This window comes from Leiobunum rupestre, chromosome 1 (genome assembly GCF_980474605.1).
Source record: "Leiobunum rupestre chromosome 1, qqLeiRupe1.1.hap1, whole genome shotgun sequence".
Taxonomy (NCBI): Eukaryota; Metazoa; Arthropoda; class Arachnida; order Opiliones; family Sclerosomatidae; genus Leiobunum; species Leiobunum rupestre.
The window spans coordinates 42224125-42244823 of record NC_143384.1 but is presented as its reverse complement, the minus strand read 5'-3'; the positions used below and the strand labels follow the sequence as shown (position 1 = coordinate 42244823).

General features: G+C 35.3%; 1 protein-coding gene across 1 annotated transcript in view; it reads left to right on the top strand.

Moving 5' to 3' along the window:
• Nucleotides 1-20699, top strand: part of LOC149962966 (protein kinase C-like) — a 105448-nt gene that overhangs the window by 63003 nt on the left and 21746 nt on the right. The window contains exon 2 of the mRNA XM_090170409.1: nucleotides 19218-19249. Within this exon, the coding sequence (XP_090026535.1) occupies nucleotides 19218-19249 (32 nt within the window). The remainder of the gene's footprint in view (nucleotides 1-19217; nucleotides 19250-20699) is intronic.

Sequence of the window (20699 nt, the reverse complement as noted above, 5' to 3'; positions counted from 1 at the left end):
TTGGTTTCTGTGGAATGATCTTTGTAAATTTTTGAAAGGAGTTCTCGAAGATATCGAGTTTCGAAATTTACCGTCGTCTTGAAGTTTGAATATTTGATGAACTTTGTACCGTTACCTGTTAGCACTAGCGAAAGCGGGGGATTTTTCGATGTCTGCGGGAAATATAGTCCATTAGATAAAGTTATGGCTCTGAAATTATATTGAATTTGCGTTTAGTGAAATATATTCTCTTACACAGAAATGAAATGCAAAATTGAAAGAATCCCTACAAATATACAGGGTGTCTACTAAAATACGGACCAGGGCGAATATCTCCAAAACAGTTGTAGGTACGAATTTGAAATTTTTAAAAACTAAAACTAAAACTGTTTTGGAAATTTTCGGCCTGGTCCATATTTTAGTGGACACCCTGTATATTATCTTACCCAGAAATATTTTCTAACATAGGTAGCTTTTAGTTGTTTGATTAAAAAGAGATGGCGCTGGAGTCTATCGCGACGCGTGCTACGAGCTGTTCCAATCTCATTTCAATCTTTATTGCGAAAGTCGAACCTTAGAGTCAAAGTATATGTGGGAAGGAATGAACTATATGCACCAAAGAGTTAGAAATTAGTCACTCCAGGGGGCTGAAAATCCTCTCTCCGCTACCTTTGGCTGTACAGCGTAGTTCGAGAAACCCCCGCTACTCTCATTGCCGCTACGATCTAATAGAAAAAAATTGAAAGAAAATAAGTAGTCCCGAACTCGACGCTAACACAAATTTTGAGCTTGCGAGAGTGCGTTTAAACAGGTCTATTCTAAGTTGGAAAATCACGGCGCACCTTGTTTTGAACGTAACTAGCGCCATATACCTATCTTATGTCAAACCTGGTTGCAGAAACACGAATCTAGGCGTTCCACCGTAAATTTGGAACTTAAAGGGAATATAACCTGTATAACCTTCAATGCAATCTTTATGAAAGAGCCCTCCAATTTTTAAACTTTCCCTGTACAGCGGCGCCAAACATTTCTAAAGCCAAAGGCAAGAACGGACCCAGGGTGACATTCGTCCTTTATTTTCCTATACGCGCTAAAAAAGGTTGGGTCAAATTTTACCCAAATTGGGTCAATAATACCCAAAAATTTGGGTCCGTATTTCTCCAGTCCAAAAATTTGGGCAAATGTAAAACAACCCAATTTGAGCAAAATAATTACCCAACCTTGGGTTAAACCTTGCTTACCCAAGTAGTTGGGCAAATGAAAACAACCCAATTTGAGCAAAAATAATGACCCAACCTTGGGTCAAACCTTGCTTACCCAAGTAGTTGGGCAAATGAAAACAACCCAAAAATTTGGGTATTTAGGAAAATCCCCAAAATAATGGGCTAAAATAACCCAATTTATTGGGCAGTTACATTTGCCCAAACACTTTGGTAAAATATAAAAATTGGCCAAAATCTACATTTAACCCAAATAATTTATAAATGGCCTTTGCCAAATAATACAGACTAATTGGGTTACTATTAAACTATATTCAATGGAAATGAACTACTCAGCCATTTGCAGCTCTCCTTAATATCTTTTATTTCGTGAAGACATTTAATAATCGTTTATTGAAAACTAAAAATTTTAATTTGCAACCTTGATTGGACTCCACTGTCATACAGAAGCCTCACTGTTCTTCACAGAGTGGCTAAGCCCTTTTTAAAATGACCTCCTATCCACAACTTCAAGATACAAATCACAAATGTTTTGAAAATTAGCTATATTTCTGTTTCGCAAAAATAAGTTTTAACTTTTCCAAAAATCTATTATATATTAACTCGTATAGGTCAAAATTCTACCAATTTAACTCATCCTATCCATAACTTCAAGAAGAAAAACTAAAAATGTTTTAAAAATTAGCTATATTTCTCTGATTCACTAAAATATGTTGTAATTTTTCCAGAAATGTGTCAAGTTCCAAATTGCACCAATTCCACTCATACTATCCAAAATACACAACCACATTTCTGTCCAGAAAAAATATCAGTTTTGCTTTTTCCTCAAATTTTTGGCTTGCACGAATGTTTGGTTCGTTAATACAAAGTTTCAAAAGCATTTTTCAAGTAGATTTTTATAGTACGAAACTTGTTTAGTAATTTATTGCCTGTAAACTGAACACATAAATGACTATTGGTGATATTACAATATAGTAATTGCGGTCATTAATTTCGAGAACTTCCAACCAGTTCACATTTAGTATTCAAATAAGCCTTTATTGTTAAACAAATAGACCTAACTAAAACTTAACCAATGTTTGGAAGTAAAAAACATGTTAACACAATAAACAAACCAAGCCTAAACTTATTACGTATAGGAAATGCATAAAATTTAGTTAAGAACATAATGCAATGTTTTAAAATATCTAAGTTCATACTGCTTATAACTTAAAGAAGAATAATTTAAAATTACAATTTAATTACGTCTGTTATTTTAGTGCCGACAGCTCAGTTTATGGTTGTTTTGTGGGCCTAAAAACCCAAACGTTCCTGGAAAACTCTAGAATTAAAAATTTTAGTTTCGACTATTTAGCGCGTAAGCGTTAAATGAACCAATAATAACTCAACATACAAACAATCAGAACATTTAGCAGCCGACATTATGGAGTGTTACTAGTTTTTGGGTACATTGAACCCAAGTTGGGCAATAAGACAAATCAGAGAAATACCCCAAAAGCTTTAGAACAACCCAAAATGGGTTAAAATTAACTCAAACTGGGTCGAAATAAATTTTACCCAAAATATTTAACCCAACCTTTTTTTAGCGTGTCATTTAACCATTTTTCCTATATTTTCCTATAATTGGATATTATTTCGAATTTCGCGCGTGCTTAGTTCGCTTATCAAAGATAATACTCCTATATTCTCCTATAAATCTACCTGAGGTTATATTCCCTTTAATAATCCCTTTGACGATAAATACGGACCACGTTGATTTCAATTTTAGTCTTAAATTGTCCTCAATGAAAGACTGATCTTGCTTTTTCCCGAGAAATAAATCTTTTGATGCTCTTTGCATTTTCGAATAAATTTGCTTGAATTATTGAAGACTTGACTCCTAATGACGTTATAGGGTAGTAATTTTAAAAATCGTGTAAATATTTTTTGCTTAAACCAAACACAAATGGCTTAAAATTATAGCTCTATTTTAACCATGGTTTAAGTTGGTGAAAATTGTTCTGAAATGTTATTTTTAATAATAATAATTATTAAGGTTAAAAATTGATCTTGGAAAATCATTTTTTCTTGGTATTAGGCTATATAATGAGCTCATTTCCTTAAAATATAATAGTATTTTTTAAAAATTATGTTAAAGGGAATATTAGCTTCAATCAACGAATTTACCATTTCCGCCACTAGGGTTAACAGAAGCTACGGAAAATTGGCGCTAGTTACGTTAAAGCAAGTCGTAACGCCAATGCTGTTTTAAGGCACAGGCGAGCTAGGCAACTGCCTTGGGGCCCACACCACAAACTTTTAAGAAAAAATGTTTTTTAAAACTACTAGATCCAGGATTGAGTGTGCATTTTAACATTTCTACGAGTAAAGTCTGCATAAAAAACCTTAAAGGGAATATAACCTGCAAAGCAATCTTTATGGAAGACCCCTTCAATTTTTCAAATTACGCTGTATAGTGGCGCCAAACATTTCTAAAGCCAAAGGCAAGAGCGGCCAGAGCTGCAAACGTTGGTGTTCCACACCAAATACCTGAGGTTATATTCCCTTTAAAAACAGGACATTCTTACAATGTTTTGCTTTTTGCCACTTGTACTATATTGGATATTTGACCACAAGTCTGCTTTGGGGAACAAAATTTGGTTAAAACGGCCCTGCGTAGCGCGCGTTAACGAACGAATTTTCTATTCAGTTCATCCTCCCTTTAAACAGCGGGTAATCCTTTGGAGTTGGCATTCGTTTGAATTTCACGTAGGTCCTATCGGGAGTCTAAATTACGGCTTCAACCTCCTCAATCTTTAGTAATCGCGCTGATCAAACGTTACTATATTTTACATCTAGTTCTCCCCCCGAAAAGCTGATCCTTTTGAAGATAGGATAATGTAATAAATCACAATTTGCATAAAAGGGCAAAACAGCCTATTCCTATGCCATCCCTCTATATTTAACTCTAAATTTATGATTATATTATGCCCAAACAGTAAACAATAAACAGTACGAGAGCCGTCGTCGAAATGCTATCGAGGTCAGCCGCCAGAGGCCGTTGTCTTCTGCCGAGACTGTTCGAACAATGTGGCCTATACACTCGACAACAACGCCGCGGTAGAAGTATTAGCGCTTGTAACAATTCGCCATCTTTTAAATGCCCAAACGTTTTAAGTTCAAAAAGGGGGTATTTATATACGACGAAATAACGTCTAAATGTTGATCCTTATTGCTTGGCTTCTGTATTTATTGTAATAGAATGTAATTTGGAGATAATTATAATAAATCAATTCATTTTTCGTTGTACACATGTTAATTTTGATGATTTTTAGTTAACTATAATAGTAAAAAACAGCTAGGCTAATACCCTTGGCACCACCTTAGGCCTAAGTCATCTATCGACTTTTATGGCCTCTTATTAAGGTGGCCGGGTTAAAATGCGTAGGAGGGTGGTGGCAAACCCTTCATGCCATGCCAACAGCTCCTACACTAACTATTAATGCTCTTTAAGTAATTATTTCCATTTGAAACCTGCATCGATTTTTCGAAATACGTTTCAGAAGCAAAAAGAAAAATAAGTGTGGTTTTCATCCTCATAAATTATTAAATGATAAAAATTATAGTAAGAAAATTATTTTAATTTCTTTCGATCAAGAATTTAATTCCGGTTTGATGTCTGTCGATCACGGATTTAATTCCGGTTTGATGTCTGTCGATCACGGATTTAATTCCGGTTTGATGTCTGTCGATCACGATTTTAATTCCGGTTTGATGTCTTTCGATCACGATTTTAATTCCGGTTTGATGTCTTTCGATCACGATTTTAATTCCGGTTTGATGTCTTTCGATCACGATTTAATTCCGGTTTGATGTCTTTCGATCACGATTTAATTCCGGTTTGATGTCTGTCGATCACGGATTTAATTCCGGTTTGATGTCTGTCGATCACGATTTAATTCCGGTTTGATGTCTGTCGATCACGGATTTAATTCCGGTTTGATGTCTGTCGATCACGGATTTAATTCCGGTTTGATGTCTGTCGATCACGGATTTAATTCCGGTTTGATGTCTGTCGATCACGGATTTAATTCCGGTTTGATGTCTGTCGATCACGATTTTAATTCCGGTTTGATGTCTGTCGATCCCGGATTTAATTCCGGTTTGATGTCTGTCGATCCCGGATTTAATTCCGGTTTGATGTCTGTCGATCACGAATTTAATTCCGGTTTGATGTCTGTCGATCACGAATTTAATTCCGGTTTGATGTCTGTCGATCACGAATTTAATTCCGGTTTGATGTCTGTCGATCACGAATTTAATTCCGGTTTGATGTCTGTCGATCACGAATTTAATTCCGGTTTGATGTCTGTCGATCACGAATTTAATTCCGGTTTGATGTCTGTCGATCACGAATTTAATTCCGGTTTGATGTCTGTCGATCACGAATTTAATTCCGGTTTGATGTCTGTCGATCACGGATTTAATTCCGGTTTGATGTCTTTCGATCAAGAATTTAATTCCGGTTTGATGTCTGTCGATTACGGATTTAATTCCGGTTTGATGTCTGTCGATTACGGATTTAATTCCGGTTTGATGTCTGTCGATTACGGATTTAATTCCGGTTTGATGTCTGTCGATCACGGATTTAATTCCGGTTTAATTTCATTCAATCATTCAAAAATATTCTAATAATTATACTGGTGATCTGCGTTTGTTTTTTTAGTGCCTTTATAACAAATTAACTATTGAATTTAAAAATTAAAGCTATCACTAGAACTAAAGAATTGTGTGTTGTCAGCACAATGGCACATTGTTTGCTTCGTTCTCTTCTCCGCAAAATGTGACATTTTTATTCCGGCCGTTCCATCGCTGTTTTAAAAACGCCTCATTCTGTCTTTTTCCCGATTTTCAGCAAGCAGCGGCCTTCTTTACGAGTTGAGGCAGGAAAAACCCATATATCATTTCGAGATGGCTGTACTCGCATTTAGAAATTGAAACAATCATTCTTGAGTACGTGTAAATTGAGAAACGCTTCGATATTTGTTTTGGGGAGGGTCGCCTAGGCCGACAAATCATGTGATTTATATATATTTTCTTTAGTAAAACAGTGTTTGCTAAATGGTTCTACGTATTCCGCAGAGGCAAAAATATATTCATTTGTACTTAAGGAGGATGACTGTGTTGAAAACATTTTAACGTTACTCCCAATTCACGCTGTAGCCTAACCACTAGATCCGCCACTGGGCTATACTGGTGGCAGCTAGGAGCAACAAACGCCAGGAGAACGCAGCTAGCCTTTAAAGACGCTAACGCAGTTGGTGTACAAATTTCATTGGACGAACGTTTTGCGGAAATGGGGAAGGCAATTTCCGAATTTTCCCCTTCCGACGGCAGCAGGCGCTAAAGCGTCTAGCCAATTAAAAATGTACGCAAGTAAATGCACGACTTTTAACGGGTTGCGTACTCCTTGTGTGGGGTGCTGCGTTTGTTGCTACTAGATGGCAGGGTACCCAGAGCTCCTATAATCCCTATAAAATCTTACATTTTCAAAAATGTCCTATAACTTCCTTGTATTTAGCAAAATCCCTTAAACGTCCTATAAAATCCAATAATTTTGATATTTTGCCCATTTCAAATCCAACCACTCAGTTAAACTGCTAGATTTAGCTATAGGATAAATTCCTATACCAAGTCATTCTAGTCTATACTTTTGTTATTGTTAGCATGGTTAGCTACAAGTATATTTTTGTGATAAAATAGTTTATATTTTTTCAGTGGAAATCAAAGATTTATTTCGCTAAATATAGATTTGGTTTTTAAATGCATAAAGTTAGTAAAATAAAAAGCATATATAGTCCTATAAAATTCTATAATTTTGAAAAAGTCTTTTAAAGTCCTATATTTAAAAAATATAATTCCATTTTTCCTAATAAAGATTTTAGTCTAGAGGGTTAGTTTTACTTTTAGATTCGAAAAATGAGGCGAAAATACCGCTTTATTTAAATTTGCAAACAAAATATTAAACTAATCGTGGAATGAAAACTTTTTTGCGGAAAAATACGGAAAATTTTCCTGAAAAAAGACCTCGGTCATTTTCCGGAAAACTAGTCGAGCGGGAACTTTTTTTCAATGTTATAGTTTAAATAATCACTACATTCATGATTATATTTAATTATAATTTTTCGGAAAATCATATGATATACGAATGTACATATCTCAAAGGGAATAAAATTATCATAATAATTTTATTTAAATCAAATGCGATTTTTTATCATACTTTTATATGTATTTACAAAAAGTTAGAAAATGTAGTTCGGTTTGAATTACCATTGCTACAAAAACCATTTAAAGTACTAATTATTAAAAGGATTAATTTAGATTTTAATTTACATTATCAATATACGTAAATTAATTAATTTGCCATGAAAAAAATACAAAAAGATTAAATTAAATATTTAAATTTGTAAAAACAAAAACTAATGATGAATATAATTTGATTAATATAACTTTTAATTAAATCAAATAAATCAATTTTTTAATTAACAGAAATAAATCCAACAATCGTACTGTTATTGTAATTCAGCCGTTGTAATCTATCTAATCTACATCCAAAGTAAATGCAATCCATGCTTTGTTTACTCCCACTCTAGTATTAATTGAATATTTGATGAAAAATGGTCCGGTTAATACGTCCATCGGCCAACAGATGGCGTATGACCGTGGCGCGCGTCGTTTAATTTAGCCGAAGCCTCCTACGCCGAGAAAGTCAACTTCCAGCTCATTAATTAGGGAGCTCCTGTTTAATTAACTTTGTTAAAGGCCGCTATTGCGAGAGGGGCGCTGGCAACCTGTCCGTGTAATAATAAGATAAGAAGCCCGGGCCTATTTTTAATCGTCCGCGCGATTAATGATGGAAAACGCGGTTATTGAGGTGTTAAAATGACTCCGCATTCCGACCAGCGCCGTGACGCCATCTATCAGCGGGGCCGGGCGGCTCCAGCCGAAGATTAAATTACTTATAGAGGGAGCTAGTCTAAATGACGCGTGTCAATTGTAAACACTCGGACACTTGAATGGGCCACTTCAAATTAAATAGCTACTCCTCAATCAGTCTCGACAGTTTGTTTAATCGTCGCGGTTATTTTACGTCCGAAGCCCTCTCAGTTATATTTGTTCGATGATTAGGCCTTACAATATCAAAGAGGCTCTGATTTCTACCCTCGAAAATGGCATTCGAACGTAGAACTACGTGGCCTCCTGAATCTTTAATTTTGGTCCGTTTCTAAGGTGAAAAGCTTTGACACTCGCATCGTTATCGAGCTTTGGTGTTCGAATATGTACCAAAAAGGCTTTAGAGGGACTGGTCAATTTAGTTAAATCGACCAGGGATGTTCAAAATGCATTTTCAGTTATCCAGATAGTATTTTGTATTGTGGGTTTGATATGTAGAAAAACATTTTCAAAATGCTATTTACTCCCCAAGTAATCATAGATGGCGATACTTAGCTACTATCAAACTCAGAAGCACACGAATATTCGTACAGTGCCACCGCATTATTATTCATTACTAATTAAGAATAATAATTAATTGGCAATTATTAATAAATAAAATATAAATAATTAAAAGTAAACAGAACGCATTTGAAAAACCATTTTCAAAATGTATTTTGTATTTTTAATTTGAGATGCAAAATCATTGTTTTACATTTCATTTTGCATTTAGAAAACCATCTTACATTTTATCAAGAATGTATTTATTTATACCTAGGGAGAATATCTATGTCGAGACGGTTTTTAGCCTTTCTCTCAATCCACCCGTTGGTCCCCCCAGTACGCTCCTCCGCTTAAAATAAAACGAATAGTCCCGGTATTTCATAGGCTGCTTAAAATTTACGTCACCTAACGCGATGGAAATCAAACGCCGGTGACGTTTGGTCCCCCCCCCCCCCCCCCCCCGCGCGAGACGGGGGAAAGGCGTTCAACGTGCCCGGCATTTAGAAAAACCATATTACATTTTGCATTTTGCATTTAGAAAAACCATATTACATTTTGCATTTTGCATTTAGAAAAACCATATTACATTTTGCATTTTGCATTTAGAAAAAAAAAACATTTTCCAACTGCATTTTTCATTTTTCATTTTCAGTTATGGAGAAAGTATTTTGAATTTAACATTTTGAGCAACCCTGATATCGACCCAGCGGATAGGCTAGCTTTTAAAGTGCTACTGCTGTATGGGAATTTGGATTTTGCTTAGCAATAAATAAAAATTCACAATGGAATATTATTTCAGGCGTGACAGTTATGGAACAGCATCGTAGTACCTACGCTACTTTAGCTGGTGGTAATTTTACCATCGAAGACGACCTTTTCATTCCCCATTATCGTTTCGCGTCATACTTACAAATATTACTTCACTTCTGACGATATCAATAATTTTCTGTTAGCGACCTTTGAACCCAAAAAAAATACAATGGTAGGCTTTCATTTATGGACTGTCCCCCGAAAAGCGAATGGCGCTTTGAACCGCATTCAGTCTTACCTTAGTTTTATTCCTCACGCTATCTTCATAATTCAGGCTTCTTACGGTAGAGGGCGCGCTTACGGAGCCTTACGATGCAAATGAGGCCTGGTCCGCGTTTAAAATAAAACTCACGTCTCGTTGGTGCTTTGAAGATCGAGCCATTCAAAAGATATAGAGCGGCCTACTCTGCTGGAATTATGCGGGTTTAGTCGATGGCCGAGGCTGAGGAGAACTAGTTATTATTTTAATTTTCGGCGGAGTCTGGTTGCCCGTGCCGTACCGAAGAAATATATACGCCGGGATGGAATAGAATTCTTCGCTAGGATTGTAGTTTTGCATATTGGTCGGGTTTACCTTTGCGGGACTGAAGGAGGGAGACTGGCGGGTTTACCTTTGCGGGACTAAAGGAGGGAGACTGTCGGGTTTACCTTTGCGGGACTGAAGGAGGGAGACTGTCGGGTTTACCTTTGCGGGACTGAAGGAGGGAGACTGGCGGGTTTACCTTTGCGGGACTGAAGGAGGGAGACTGGCGGGTTTACCTTAGCGGGACTGAAGGAGGGAGACTGGCGGGTTTACCTTTGCGGGACTGAAGGAGGGAGACTGGCGGGTTTACCTTTGCGGGACTGAAGGAGGGAGACTGGCGGGTTTGCCTTTGCGGGACTGAAGGAGGGAGACTGGCGGGTTTAGCTTTGCGGGACTGAAGGAGGGAGACTGGCGGGTTTGCCTTTGCGGGACTGAAGGAGGGAGACTGTCGGGTTTACCTTTGCCGGACGATCGGTGGTGATTACAAAAATAAATCAAAAATCAAATCAAATTTTAATTCTTTTTAGGTTTGTCTAAGGTATTAGAGGGCCAAGTGTGATAATGGTTTTTCTGACGATTTTGTGGTTTCGTAGTTTTTGTTGAACAAACCTAATAATTTGAAATATTTTAGCACGATAAAATTGATATAATAAATTCCCGATATTGCCAGACTGCATCGGTATTTACAGAACCAGCAGGGGGGCTATTTGATAGTCAAGACGAATGAACAGTCCGTTTTGAAGGGTTGAAAATCAATACTAGTAAACCTGGTAAAATGGCCTTGTCTGCTCTTCATTCATTTCACGGTCTGGGAGAGGCTGTCCCGGCGACGCGCGGAATGACCCTCGCCGGAATCGTGCGCTGCAAACGCAATCCGCGGTCGAACCATTACGAGGCGCGATTTATCATTCTCAACAAATTTAACAACGAACCAAATTCGCGTTTTATCCACTCACCGCCAAACGTTTTGTCACCAGCCCCGCGTATTAAAACACGTACCACGAAAATTGTCCGGGGGGGGGGGGGGCACTACAATAGCGCCATCTATAATACACAGGATGGGCATTTTTGTAAAGATGTGCTCGTTCGTGTGATGTACGCTCGCGCTCGCAAAATTTTGAGCGGGGAAATTTTCGTTTATCTCTTTTGCCTCTTTCTGAGAGGCTAAATTTTAGCTCCTCTTTTTTTGAGAGGGAAAATACTCGCTCGTTTCACTTGGCTCTTTTATGAGAGGGAAAATGTTCGCTCGTTTCACTTGGCTCTTTTTATGAGAGGGAAAATGTTCGCTCGTTTCACTTGGCTCTTTTTATGAGAGGGAAAATGTTCGCTCGTTTCACTTGGCTCTTTTTTGAGAGGGAAAATGTTCGCTCGTTTCACTTGGCTCTTTTTTGAGAGGCAAATATTCGCTCGTCTCATTTTCATGAGACAAAACCGCTCAAAATAAGAGGAGCGCGCCCATAACTGATAATACAACCGACGAACTGAGCGAGGTGTTCGCGCATTCGAAATAAGGCGATTCGAAAACGCGGAACGTGTCGGGTCTTTTCCGGTGCCTTTCTTAAGCCTAGCGCTCGTACAGCTAGCCGTCGTCAGGCTTAGTGAATGGCTGTAAAAAGCGCTATATTCTTGACGGTGACGTAATTCGCGTTCTGACCGTTTATTTAATATATCGTAAAAACACGCAACATTATTTTATTATTCGGAGTAGGCCTTAGTCTAACGTGGCTCGGAAATTGAATACGGAAAAGGTTTTACAGCGGCGCCTGGTGGCTGTCACGTTCCCCACATTTTTCTTCTCGCCGCGAGAGCAAAGGAATTTTCCAGCGAATTAAGCTCCACATTTTTACAGTCAGGGAAAATTACTCAAGAACGTGCGAACCTCGTAAAACCGTATTTGGATAAAAGTTATTTTCGTTTTGAAATTTTTCCTTGGGACTCGTAAGTGGTCAAGGGGTAAGACAGTCTCAGATAATCTGTACACCGAGACCGAGTTCGTGCATTTAGCACTGTCAAAGGTACGGCAGAGTTCACAGAGTGTCTTACCCCTCGTAAGTGGCTTAAAACTTCACTTCTAGACTATCTAATGGCTTACGTAGACTAAGAAGCGTATATCTCCGGTGTTACGCTTTTATACCAAAGCCCCGCCCATCTTAGGATCCGTCTTGAGGCCCCGCCCATATTATTTTTTCCTAGAGCGCCATCTCGTGAACCAAACACGAAACATTTTAATATTATTTTAACGTATTTTTAAATATTTATTAATATTATTTTAACGTATTTTTAAATATTTATTAATATTATTTTAACGTATTTTTAAATATTTATTAATATTATTTTAACGTATTTTTAAATATTTATTAATATTATTTTAACGTATTTTTAAATATTTATTAATATTATTTTAGCGTATTTTTACATATTAATATTATTTTAACATATTTTAAAATTTTTATTATTATATTGGTGCAATTTAATTTAATTTAATTCATTAGTGTTTTTAAGTTAATATAATTTTTCATTACTATTTAATATTAATAATTATAATAATAATTAACTAATAATTTTTATGTTGCTAAATAATATTAATAACTATATAAATAATTAACTATTAATTTTGTTGCTAATTAATATTAATAATTATAATTAACTAATAATTTTTATGTTGCTAATTAATATTAATAACTATATAAATAATTAACTATTAATTTTTATGTTGCTAATTAATATTAATAATTATAATTAAATAATAATTTATTACGTTTCTTATTAATATTAATAATTATAATAATTAGATAATTTATTACGTTGCCAATTAATATTATTTATTATTATTTATTATTTATTAATATTATGAATAATAATCCTAATTATAATTAACTAATAGTTAATAATTGTAATTATAATTAACTAATAGTTAATAATTGTAATTATAATTAACTAATAGTTAATAATTGTAATTATAATTAACTAATAGTTAATAATTGTAATTATAATTAACTAATAGTTAATAATTGTAATTATAATTAACTAATAGTTAATAATTGTAATTATAATTAACTAATAGTTAATAATTGTAATTATAATTAACTAATAGTTAATAATTGTAATTATAATTAACTAATAGTTAATAATTGTAATTATAATTAACTAATAGTTAATAATTGTAATTATAATTAACTAATAGTTAATAATTGTAATTATAATTAACTAATAGTTAATAATTGTAATTATAATTAACTAATAGTTAATAATTGTAATTATAATTAACTAATAGTTAATAATTGTAATTATAATTAACTAATAGTTAATAATTGTAATTATAATTAACTAATAGTTAATAATTGTAATTATAATTAACTAATAGTTAATAATTGTAATTATAATTAACTAATAGTTCATAATTGTAATTATAATTAACTAATAGTTCATAATTGTAATTATAATTAACTAATAGTTAATAATTGTAATTATAATTAACTAATAGTTCATAATTGTAATTATAATTAACTAATAGTTAATAGCAAGAGGAGCCGAGCTCGATCCCAACTTGTGGCACTGGGTGAAAACTCGGAACTACTCCTTCCGCGTTGAGTTTGCAAGTTCTCTCCCCGCTGGTTAAAGGGGTTTTCCCACGAGTTCTTCGGTTTCCCATAAAAACTTGCCGGGGTTAACGGTAATAGTTAGTGTAGGGAGCTGTTGGCTCGCGTGGCATGAACTGCTTGCTACCACCCTCCTACGCATTGTAACCCGGCTACCTGGATTATTGGCATTAAAGGTCGCTTGATGACTTAGGCCTAAGGTGGTGCCAAGGGTATTAGTCTAGCTGATTATTATTTATTATATTATTAAGTATGCCTTTTTGGTTCCCATTTTCCTACGATGAGTGAGAGAGCGCCAGAGAGCTTCAAAGTGCGGCCTACTAGCCCCTGGACGTAGGCTGCAACAAGCGCAAAACCAAGCAGCAGGGAAACTCGAACATTAAGGTTTGGATTCGTGTGATAGGTAAAAAAGGACTTTGTAAACAAATCGAGGTAACCAGCGTGAAAAAGTGTAAACTTAAACAGTATTTAAAGTCCCTGCTGCTTGGTTTTACCTTTGTTGCAGCCTACTTCCAGGGGCCACTAATAGTAGGCCACACTTTGAAGTTCTCTGGTGCTCTTTTCACTCATCGTGGGAAAATGGGGAGAAACAGACATACTTCTCAACTCACCCCCTACAACTCCTTCGCATTTTTGAATAAACTTTTGAAACCCCCTGTATATGTAGAAGTGAAAGTATTGTATAATCGGGTTATAAAATCCCCTTAGTCCAGTAGATGGCGCTTTTGCATTGTAATCTCGGAGACTATTATTAAGCGGACGACGAACGCCATAAATTACGTGGACGTCCGCTGTTTTCGTAAGAATCTTAATTCGGCGCGGGAGACTAAAAGATTGCGGTGTTATTATTATAGTGCTCCCAAGGACGGCAGACCGTCATTCCGGGCTCATTATACAGATGGCGCTCGTGGCGGTTATCGAATTTTTCATAATGGCCTAATAATCAAAGACTTTCCATTATCGGACTCGTGGCTGGCCCGTTTATTAAATGTCGCGGCTCTGTATTGGGAAACGCTGTGATGTACGGCCTCCATATGCAAATGGAACTATTTGCCGGTCCACCATCTCCGCCTAGCGAAGATCAATGGTTCCTCCAAAGTAGGTGCCCTCGTGTTATTATTGAGGGTCTCTTACAGCAAGTGGCGGCTCTATCGTGGCCTTCTCTATTATGAAAAGGCCCCTGTTGTTAGAGGTGGCCATGACTCTATCCGATTCTTCGAAAAAGCGACTTTAGTGGAGAGCGTGGTGCCATCTATTTATGGAAAAGGGAGCCAAAATTCAAATAATTTAAGTTAAAGTCCATTAAATATGGTTTAAAATTACTATAATTTATGCAATTAACCAATAGGTGGTTCTACAAAAGATTTTTGCTATAGAGGCTCATGGGAATTCAGTATGTTTGAGCAAGGCATCGTCTGCTAAGATCCGGCTGCTGATACTAAGGCCCGCGTATAGACAATTTTAGTTTTAAATATTAACAGCGTTACAAATAGATAAATAGATAAGGCTAGGGTTGTATTAAAAATATCTTTTTATGTGTTATGTATATTATAAGGTAGTCTGGTTTTAGTTATTTTTTATTTACTAACCTTGAAATATATAAAATTCTCAGCAAAAATAAATAATCTTCTATAGCAGAACTTTCACTTTACTGTTAAACTAAACGACAGGTAAGCCTTGTCTTAAATAGCGGACGACACTAAATTATCGGCCAACTTCGAGATTTCATTTGACCGTAGTGACGCAAACTTACTGAAAACACGTGACCACCGATCTTTTGTAAAAACACCTATTTACAAATGATCCAATCAACGCGAGGGGTACCCATAAGTATACGCATTTTGGGTAAAAATGTAGCTTAATTGTCTTGGTTTGATGTCGGCACTAGCGACATCGGTTGAATTAAAGAGCTATACTTAACTTCGAGTCGATACTCGCGTTTGGAACCAGGTGTGTTAGGTCTACTTCTTGCCGTTGCGCTGAAATAATAACTCTTGACTTTTAGGAAAAATTCGCTGAATCGCTGAAGCCGTTATTATCGTTTCGACCTGTTAATTACCTTTTTTGGACGATTTTACCGGTTTATTAATGGTCAAAACCGTTTATTGGTCGCTTAAACCAGTTAATCGCTTGCTTAGATAATTATACCGGTTTATTTAACGCGATTTATTACTTTCGTGGACCAGTTAATTACTTTTTTGGGTGATTGTATCGGTTTATTAATGGCTCTGACCACTGACCAGTCTGTCTAAAAATCAGCCTCGTGACCCCTTTATTAATTCGAAATTTTGTTGAAGTTTACAACATGCACGCTTGAGGGTTTAGGAGTAAACAAACTGAACGTCGTTATAAATAACGAACTAGTAATTTATAAATAATGGCATTAAAAGAATATTTACAAACTACATACGATTAACGAATATTACTAGATTAGTACTAGAGCGACATTACTGCAAGAACCGCAGAAGCTACATGACACACCTTAGTCTATGACAGATGGTTTTATATAAGGTCGAAATCTTATCTCTAAAGGAGATAACGGAAAGATAATATTTCGTTGATAAAAAATATCTTCATTGCTCTTCTTCTTCAACAAATTTGGACAAGAATGATTGTCTCAATACTTTGTTCTCGCAACTTCGTAATTAATAATTTCGAGACAGAAATGGAACATGGAAATTTCGTTGAATTAATATTTAAAAAGACGGCGAAATCGGAAGGCTTAGAAAAGTAGACGCTAAGAATTTGCTCGAGTAATCTCGGTGGCGACATCTTTCTTCATTGACGCGAACCGAGGTTGTGAAAAGCAATTTCACCTTGTCAGAATCTCTCGTCACGTCGAGGGGGGAACAAATTTTCTCTGTTTATTGATCTAACGTGCAGCGGCAGTTCCGGAGTTTACTTTTCATCAGTCAGCTGCAGCGCGTAAGTGGGAAACGACTCTTCTCTCCATTTCGTCTTTGTTCATAATCAGAGCACGCGGGGACCCTATTTTTGGTACGGCGCCATCTAGGAGGCGCCGACGCTATAAAGGAAGAAATTTTCGTTTTCGTTCACCCCTGGATATCTTCAAACTGTTCTTGTATAGAGGGGGAATACATAGATGGTGTCGTCGCTGTCTGTTCTAGGAATATAGTCCTCTATCTAGTGTGGATGGAGCGTAATTTCATATTCAGAATTAATGTTAACGTTACACGAAAATGGCATTATTAAATTTATCATAAATTATATAAATTCCGTTAATAAAGAAATATAAAATCCTATATTTTCAAAAATGTCCTATAACATCCTATATTTTTTAGCAAAATCCCCCAAGTCCCATAAAATCCTATAATTTTGATATTTTGCCCATCTCGAATCCCGCCACTCAATTAAATTGCTAGATTTAGCTATAGGACAAATTCCTATATACCGAGTCATTCTAGTCTTGTTATTATTAACATGGTTAGCTACTAGTATATTTTTGTGATGAAATGGTTAAATAGTTCATAGTTTTTCAGTGAAAATCAGATTTATTTCGCTAAATATAGATTTGGTTTTTAAATGCTTAAAGTTATTAAATGAAATAGCATATATAGTCCTATAAAATACTATAATTTAGTAAAAATTGACCTATAAAGTCCTATATTTTTATAATTGTAATCCTATTTTCCTATAAAAAAATGAATATTTGAGTGGGGGCCCTGAAATTGATCGTAAATTATATAAATTGTATTATTTAAATTGATCGTGAATTATATAAATTGTATTATTAATTAAATTGATCTTGAATTATATAAATTGCATTATTAATGCAATTTAACGTTAATATTAATGTTAAATTTCATTAAAATATTAAAATACAAATCGCATTAAGAATTAAATTAATATTAAAATATATAAATCGCATTAAGAATTAAATTAATATTAAAATATATAAATCGCATTAAGAATTAAATTAATATTAAAATAAATAAATCGAATTATATATTAATTTAATATTACTGTTGTCCGCTTCTCGCGAAATGTTCGATTTCACGAATGTAGATGGCGTAGACGTTGACTCTTAAGCGCCGAATTAGACGTTCCTTTGACAGCTTGTTTTTCTCCCGCCCTCTCCCCACCGTCCAAATACGAAATCTTTTTCGCCAGTGCTTCCCATTCTCGTTATCCTTTCCATTATGAATCTTTGGCCGTATCCCCGAGGCGTTCCGCAATTTGTTTTCTTATTTTTTTGTTTTTATGAACATAACGATGTATTGGAAATTTAATAAAGATTCCAAAATAACATGTTTTGTTAATTTTTTATTATTATCAATGTATTTGTAATAATTCCCGCGCTTAGTGAAATTTTAAATGGTTTTTTAAACTTATTTGAAGAAATTGCCACGCTCGCTTAAATTTGGAAATATAATACAAAGTTGTATTAACAGGAGTTTATAAAATAAACATTTATATAAATAAATAAAATATAGAAATATATAAAATAGATAAATTGTATTCTATAATTCTTATATATTTTGGGTACTATTGGCTCGGTGCCCCGTGTATAATGATAGTTATTTATAAAACTTTATTTCCTCTCTGTATTTGCCTTGGAAACTAATTAAATTATGTATTTCGTCCTGTCTTCGAAAACGTAATCAATGCACGCCTGCGAAGCGCTCTTTAGATTTGAACACTTCTCTCTAAGCTGTGTATCATGCACTTCTGTTATTGTGTATTATTATCAATATATTTGGAGAAATTGCTTCGCTTACCCAAATTTGGAAGTATGATTTTCGGCATTTGGCGCATCGGACACCACTAAAGGCTGTCGCTAAAATAGCTTCTCATTTTGTTCCTCTTCATTGGACATTTTTCCAGCCGAGATTAAATACCAGTTAGAACAGGGTTCGTACAGAACCTGGATATCCTTGAAAACCTGGATAAGTCAGGGATCTGTAAAATGGAGAAAACATGTCCGGGATAAGTCAGGGATTTAAAAAATTTCGTAGAAAGTCGGGGATAAGTCAGGGATTTAAAAAATTTCGTAGAAAGTCGGGGATAAGTAAGGGATTTAAAAAATTTCGTAGAAAGTCGGGGATAAGTAAGGGATTTAAAAAATTTCGTAGGAAGTCGGGGATAAGTCAGGGATTTAAAAAATTTCGTAGAAAGTCGGGGATAAGTCAGGGATTTAAAAAATTTCGTAGAAAGTCGGGGATAAGTAAGGGATTTAAAAAATTTCGTAGAAAGTCGGGGATAAGTAAGGGATTTAAAAAATTTCGTAGAAAGTCGGGGATAAGTCAGGGATTTAAAAAATTTCGTAGAAAGTCGGGGATAAGTCAGGGATTTAAAAAATTTCGTAGAAAGTCGGGGATAAGTCAGGGATTTTAGTTAGTCAAGCAAACTACACCTTAACAAAGAATTTTTGACCTAAAATTATAAAACAAATGTCAAAAAATTTAAGCAAAAAGGTCAGGAATATTGGCAAAAGTTGGTCAGGGACAACCTGGAAAAGTCAGGGATTTAAGATCAGAAATTTTCGTACGAACCCTGTAGAAACTATTAATGCGACTAAGCCTTAGACTTAAGTTTTCCTTTTTTTTCAATAGAACTTGGAACTAATATAATTTTTGTTTCTGTTTCCAGGGGTTTTGGAAAACAAGGATTTCAGTGCCAAAGTAAGTAAATCTTCGTTTTAACTTCACATTCAAGTTTTTTAATCATAGATTTAAATCACCTTTTATACTTTTATGTATTTAAGGAAATGTATTAAGGTAGGTTCTCCAGAAATGTCAATTCAGATCAAAATTTAATTTTAATTTTAGTTTACTTTACCGCTGCATTCAATTTATTAATCAATTTGTCATTTAAAACCTTAAATAAATTAAATTTAAAAACCCATAAAAAATATTTCAAAATATCAACAACCCTGGCAATACCGCCATCTGTCGTAACGTAGCCGAAACACTAAATAGCTGACGGTGATCTCTAAATTACAGCTCGAAATTCGACGTATTCTTTTGATTAAAGAGTATCACCTTATTTATCATTTTTGCCACCAGGGTTCAGATAAGCTAGTTACTTGCGAGGGGTCCGACGTTTGCAAATTCAGCGTACGGGATTTTGAATCTCAAAGTGATTTCAGAAATAAAACTAATTTAGAGATTTCAGAGCACGGAATTGGTTTCGTGTTGATTTCGGCTTTGAAGCTGATTTCGAGATTTTGGAATTGGTTTCGTGTTGATTTCGGTTTTTAAGCTGATTTCGGTTTTTAAGCTGATTTCGAGATTTCGGGATTGCCTAGAGATCGGCGGAACAAATAAATTAACCGGCAAAATTTCGATTAACCATAAAAATTTTGGTTAACTGTTAATTTATTAACATTTTATACAAATAAAAATAATCGTTTCTTTCTGATATTTTTTGGATAATTGTCGGTTATGAATAAATATAAATAATTGTATAAATTCTTATTGCCTAGTTGATTTCCAGATTTCTAAAATCAACTTTCTCTACAGTGTAGGGATTTGTACGATTGTCTGACCCCTCGATTTTTACCCATATATTTGAAACTCCGTTGTGCCCTTTAGGCGAAATATAGTAGTGGTTTGGTTTGAGCTTTAGCGATGGCGACTGGAGTGGAACGAGAAACACAAATTGAATAAACGCTGATCCGTCGAAAGCGGCGGTTATAAATATTCAAAATAACTCGCTCGTTTCGGCAAATTGCCTAATGCGAAGATGCTGATTTATGGATTTCGCATCTCGCCTAATGAGCGCGCCCGGAACCAACTGCTGCCAATTTATTCCATATTCCCTAACTGAGGAGTAAACGGAAGTGACGTCAGTAACAGTGGTAAACTTTGTAGTAGGCGTACGTCAAAGCTAAGCTCCGCCTTAAATGACATAATTTCACGTCACAGATCAAGAGGGATAAAACGCCTCACGATTCTGCCATGCAAATGGTCACGGGACCACTATCTTAACTTTGAGCGTCTTACGGTCATGGAGGACCTAAACGCGTTACCGTGGCAACGGGTCACGCCTATTATGGGAAGGTCAAATAACTGAAATTTGTCTTGGGAAGCTTAAAGGCCTAGGTTTGCTTCTGCCTGTCCCCCTTAAATT